This window comes from Lactuca serriola, chromosome 6 (genome assembly GCF_051521515.1).
Source record: "Lactuca serriola cultivar US96UC23 chromosome 6, Lser_US96UC23_V15, whole genome shotgun sequence".
NCBI lineage: Eukaryota > Viridiplantae > Streptophyta > Magnoliopsida > Asterales > Asteraceae > Lactuca > Lactuca serriola.
The window spans coordinates 2,999,841-3,006,111 of record NC_136413.1 but is presented as its reverse complement, the minus strand read 5'-3'; the positions used below and the strand labels follow the sequence as shown (position 1 = coordinate 3,006,111).

At 35.6% G+C, this 6,271-nt stretch overlaps 2 protein-coding genes across 2 annotated transcripts; both read left to right on the top strand.

Annotated features, from left to right (window-relative positions):
• The first annotated feature begins 1,718 nt into the window (after positions 1–1,718).
• LOC145058082 (uncharacterized) lies at positions 1,719–2,150 on the top strand. The gene has a single exon (XM_079006006.1). The coding sequence runs from the start codon at positions 1,719–1,721 to the stop codon at positions 2,148–2,150; it is 432 nt and encodes a 143-aa protein (XP_078862132.1).
• Positions 2,151–3,873: 1,723 nt separating this feature from the next.
• LOC145059157 (uncharacterized) lies at positions 3,874–4,887 on the top strand. The gene has a single exon (XM_079007023.1). It carries the CDS (start codon positions 4,040–4,042, stop codon positions 4,751–4,753), a length of 714 nt encoding a protein of 237 aa, XP_078863149.1. The 5' UTR covers positions 3,874–4,039; the 3' UTR covers positions 4,754–4,887.
• Positions 4,888–6,271: the final 1,384 nt, after the last annotated feature.

Genomic DNA, 6,271 nt, shown 5'->3' with positions numbered 1-6,271 from the left:
AAAACCATATAAACATATGCGAAAAAACGATCTACACACTCAGTTATTATCCTTTTAGATACTTTCGAATCCTCGTCCGATCCATCAAAGACTATACCTTATCCTAAATATTTAAGTGCAACCGTACATTTCTGTATAGTAGTAAAACACATTCTACCTTTAGCATCTGGGTTTTGCTTAAAACTAGTATTTGATCCCGCGCTTTGCTGCGGGTTCTTACTTGTGGTTTTATTGTGTATATCACAACTTCAGAAAACACTAAAAATTTAAAAGAAATGAATGTTATCTGAACTATCAAAAGTTGAAAAGATTTTAAGGACTATTTTTGTAAGTTAGATTGTTTATAAATAATCCATAAGAATATAGAGGCAATAAATGTAAGAACAAGTATTATAATAAGCATTATAAGTAAAGTTAGAAGAGTTTAGGGACTATTTTATACAATTTATATCTAGTTTTTTGCCATCTAATCTGTTTTTTAATTTAATTTAACAATTATATTGATAAAATGTATGTATCACTGTATTTATTACTAGCAAAATATATAGGCTGATACTATTGTATATACTGGTCTTGTAAATTGTATTTACAAAAATATAGATTTTCAGGAAAAAAGATGAAAAAAAAGTTATAATGAGGCAAATGCAAGTAAAAAAATAAAAATGTTATTGTGAAGGAGTAATAACTTATGGATTATAAGGGTAAAAAACGAATAAAAAAAGGAAAAAGGTTGCAAATGGCAAGTTAAGTTGGTTGTAAAAGTAAAAATTGAAAGAAAACGGGCAATTTGGATAATTTAATAATAGAATATAAAACTATAAGGACCAATTCTGTAAGTTCAATTCAAAACAATTGAAAGATGTGTTGCAAGTGGGACAACATAATTGAACCACAAATCAGGCTTATACGCTATGCATTTTATGTAGTACTTTTAGCTACATGAAATTTGTGAGAGGACATGTAAGTTACATTTTGTATATATTTATAATATTCATATCACGCCTCTAAAACATCACTAATATGTAAAAATAATGTCATATTAAGACAAAAATGATATTTGAATGCGTTATCATTATACGGTAGTTATCCATAAAATAATGACGTACCAAACGTTTATGTACGACTTGATAGTCTCGATTGACAATCGTTCTTGTATGCATAACATATGTACGCTCTTCATCGTATATGTGTTGCACAACATTAAAAAATATTGAGATAAATTCTTCATTATCATCCAAATCATAATTTGTAAAACTATTCATCTATGTGATATTTTAGAGAATATAAAGGAGAAGAATGATTTGAAAATATGGTAGTAGCAGGTTATATTTATAGGTAAATTTTTAAAAAAGAAAAAAAGAAAAAAAAATACATTTTTAACTGTTCATGGTCGTGGTTCATGCCACGGTGGACAACGAAGCCCTCCATAAGACCGACTGGTATACTATCCACGAAACGGCTCGTGGTTGAGGTGTCCACGAACCACGGACGTGCACACCGTCCCGGTGGTTCGTGGTAGTCCGTGGTCGTGATGAATCGTGTTCGGGACAACGGATTCAAACGATGAATTTGATTGGGTGTTTGGTTTTTGGCCGTTGAACGGCTATTTTGGCCGTTTTTTTTTTTTTTTTTCAAACTCAATTATAAATACACTTCTAATACCAAAACACATACACATACATACACATTCTATTACACCCATGGATCCCTCAATAAATATGGAATTTTTAAAAAGTTTTGACTCGGATGACGACGTAGAATTCGTCGAGACATTCTTCAATGTTGTGCAACACGTTCACGCCGAAGAAAGTTCGAATGCAGCGCGTACAAGGGCGGTCGTCAATCGTGATCGCCAAGTCGCACACGACTTATTGGTACGTGATTACTTTGCCGATAATTGTATTTATAATGACGACTCGTTTGAACGTCGTTTTCGTCTGAATAAGGCTATATTTTTACGTATTAGTAATGCTTTAGAATCTCGTTATGATTTTTTCAAACAAAAACCCGACGCTAGAGGAAGAATGGGTTTTAGTAGTATACAAAAATGTGCAGCTGCTCTTAGGTATTTGGGATACGGTATAGCATTTGATGCATCTGACGAATACTTGAAAATATCCGAGAGGACCGCAGTTGAATGTGTAGATTAGTTTTCTGCATGTGTTTATGAGGTTTTTCACGAAGAATATTTGCATAAACCTACTCAACGTGATATTGAGAGATTATATTCGGCTCATGAATAGAGGCATGGATTTCCTGGTATGCTTGGCAGTCTAGATTGTACGCATGTGGCTTGGGAAAAATGTCCATCTGCTTGGCGTGGTCAGTTCACTCGAGGAGATATAGGTGAACCAACTATCATCCTAGAAGCTGTTGCATCTCAAGATTTGTGGATATGGCATGCCTTTTTTGGAGTAGCGGGGTCTAACAACGACCTTAATGTTCTTGGTCAGTCTCCACTTTTCAACGATATTTGGACCGGCAAAGCACCTGATATGACGTTCACGGTAAACGGGCACGCGTACAAATATGGTTACTACCTTGGTGATGGGATATACCCGGATTATTCTACATTGATGAAGGCATACTCGGTTCCTCGAAGAGAAAAAGCAAAATTTTTTACAAAAAAACAGGAATCAGCGAGAAAGGATATCGAGAGGGCATTTGGAGTCCTTAAGCAAACATGGCATGTAGTGAAATATGCTACACGACTCTGGGATAAAGAAAGAATTAAACGAATGGTTCTAGCATGTATTATAATGCATAATATGATTATTGAAGATGAAGGTCGAGCGATTTGCACGTATGATCCGAACGACGTTGTCGTTCGAATTGAGGAGTTCGTACCCGGAACGAATGCTTTTTTGGAGCGAGTTGTTGAAATTCATAACAGTGAAACGTGTTTCAATCTTCGAGAAGATGTCGCGGAACATTTGTACCAACATAGCATGAACGACGATTAGGATTTTTATATGTACGTTTGTTCGTTTTCTTATTAATGTAATGTTTGTTTTCTAGATTAACTAAGTAATGTAGTTTAAAGTTGTTATTTTATTTTTATAATTAATGAAAAAATAGTTTTAAAAAAATGAATGCTTTTTACTTATAAAAAATGTAATTTTATTTTAATTTTTGAATTAAAAAAAAAGTAATTTTATTGTATTTTTGAATTAAAAAAAGGTAATTTTATTGCATTTTTGAATTAAAAAAAAAAATAAAAATAATGATGTGGAGTGGTGTGTTAATGGTAAGTATCCCATGTTAGTGGTAATGGAATATGGTGCTGATGTGACACCCACCACATATATGGTATATGGTGGCTATAACGGATGATATTCCGGAGATCCTCATGGTCAACAATTTGAGCATAAGTATGTGCTTTGAAACTTTAGGCTTAGGGTAGCCCGTAGCCCTAGTTTACTTGGGTCCAGGTGGTGGGTGCATCATTATTATACATGTCAACACATTATGTGGTGAAGTAATCAACACATCGATTTTTGAAAAGAAAATGAAGGGGCATGTTCAACAGATCAGATGCTAGTCTACGAAGGAGGATGAACGACCCCTACCCCTAAACATTCATTTCTGTTACCAATCTTCAGTGAGTGTGACGTACAAGCTTTGTGGCATGTGATCTTATTCAAAAAGAAAACCAAAAGTTAACTTATATGTACATTAATAACCTCTAACACATGTAACCCTTTTGAACCCATATTTCATATTCTATTATTTCAAATGACTAATATAGTCACATTTTATAAGCAACGAATGTTTAGTTTGGATTTATGTAAAAAAAATGCATGTCCCCATATTTATAAGTCCACCAAGTGTTGCTAAATAACTAAATACTATAAAATAAACCACGATTAGCACCTTCGCCTCTCCCTCCGCACTCCTTTTTAAGCGCCTCTCACCCTCCGCAGAATCAACACGATTCCTGGAGAGAGAGAGAAAGAAAGAAAGAAAGAGAATCAGCAGCAAGCAGTTGCAAACAGGCCCACCGGAAAAACCCTAACGGTTGATTTTGAAGCACTCAATTATGGCGCTTTACGTGGATGAAGCAGAAGTATGGAAGTGTCCCAAACATCCGTCGAGGAGAAGAAAGAGTGGAATCTGTCCAAAATGTCTCCGAGAACGCCTCGTTACACTTTGCCCTGAGTGCGCCACTGCTCTCCCCTGTTCCTCTTGTCCACCTCCGGTCGATTCCTCCTCCTCTTCTTCCTCATCTTCCAATTCGTTTTCTCTCTTCGCCTTCTCCCGAGGCGGTAGTCGTCGCGATTACGCTCCGCCGTGTACCGCCAACGCCGACGCAGTCCGCTTGTCAAATAACCTCGAAACCGAACCGTCGTTGCGGAAGTCGCGATCTGTAGCTGTTCCTTTCCTCCGTTCGAGATCTAGGTTCGTTGGGGGTCCAGTCGCCGGATGCGAATCACGCGATGCTGAGATAGCTCCGGAAAACAATAAAGCTCTGCCTAAAGTTAGCCGGAGTAAGATTAATTTCTGGTCTGTGTTTACGACTAATAAGAGTAAAAAATGCGACGTACACGGCGAAGGAATGGAGGATGAATCGAATAAGTTCCATGATTCACCGGCGGTGGATGATTTCTCGATGATGAAGCGATCTAGATCAGTAGCTGTCGGAGCCAGTAGCGCCTTTGGTCCGTCGCCGTCGAAACGAAAGGGATGGTACTTTCCAAGTCCAGTTAAAGGCATCCTTAATTCAAAACCTCCCAAATCTGTCGCTGTTGCATAAATCATCTTCTCAACAAATTACAAAAATTAATGTATGTTACATTTTCTGTGATTGTATTTCATAAGATTTCTTTCCTTTCTAATTCAACATAAATTCCCATCTATAATCTCAATAATTTAAGCATACAACAATCATCTATGCCTTGTTAAGCAGTTTTCTTTGATGAAATCGATTAAAATCTGTTTGATTGAAACAAATTGAGAAAATTGAAGTCAATTAAGAACAGCGTACACGAAATTTGAAGTCTTACAAGGCAACTACTACACTAACAAAAATACAAATTCCTTGGTCGTTAGCCGTCGATAGAATTTGTTGACCCACCATTTTTAATATCTTAATCCAAGCTTTTTCATGTTCTTACGTGTTTTCTGTTATTAAATTTGAACATATGTTTGTATATTAAAGTAGAAAAATAGTAAGTGTCATATTTTATTGTATGTGTACCATGTGGTTAATTAAGTTGTATATTTATGTGTTTTTTTATGAACATTTTATATGTGCATGCATGTGGGTGTTTGTTAAAACGATTTTGAATGATCCAAAACTCATTTTGACATATCTCTTGTATATGAACCTCAACGTCAATATAATCAAACAATGGACAATGCAAGATTATGTCCAAACCTTTTAATCAATAAATACCCATGGGAACAACCGCAAGACATACAACACAAAGAGCGTGTTCGGCAAAATTAAGGGGTAGCTTGTAGCGGGGTAGTGAGGAACTTTTAATTTGTAGCGTTTTGGATTTGGAACATTTTGTTTAAGCTAAACACTAGAAGCTTGTAGTGTCAAACATAACTTTCTGTTCAAAACGGAACATTTTGTCAAACGCTAGAAACTACAAGCTATCAAACGCTCACAAATGCTTCATGATGTACACGTCCAAACTGCCATTACTCCACATTTTCCAAGAACACCCCTACCCCGCTGGCAGGAGATTCTGGCTGGCCCCTACCATCTTCTCCGGCCAACCCCCATCATTTTTTTTTACAAACGCACATAGTAAATACAAACTTCGATCTTTATCCCCACATCCCCTCAAAGAAGATTAATATGTTATAGATGACAACACATTAGCACAATCAAGAATGGGATGAACTAGAGAAAGAAGCATCGCAAGTTCTCGGAACAACTAAAACATGGGAACTTAACTCTTCAAGCGTAAGTTGGTAGTAGCAATATGAGCAAGATCTAATATCACTTTTACTTATTAAATTATTGAGTCAAAATAAGCTCTTTAAGTCGACCTAACTTTACTAACCCAAATCCACATAAGCTCTTAGATTTTGATTGTAAAGTCCCATTAAATTCGTTACAAGTATTTTCAACAATAGTCAATATTTTTCATAAGCTCGGAAACATAAAGATATGTGATTTTATGTTTACAATAAATTAAATCATAAGTTAAGAACTCATCATGGTCCACCACTTGTGTTAATTCATAAAACAATTATAGATTTCATTAATTAACTAATTTTACTATAAATTCAACCAATTGATTTGGCCATTCATGAA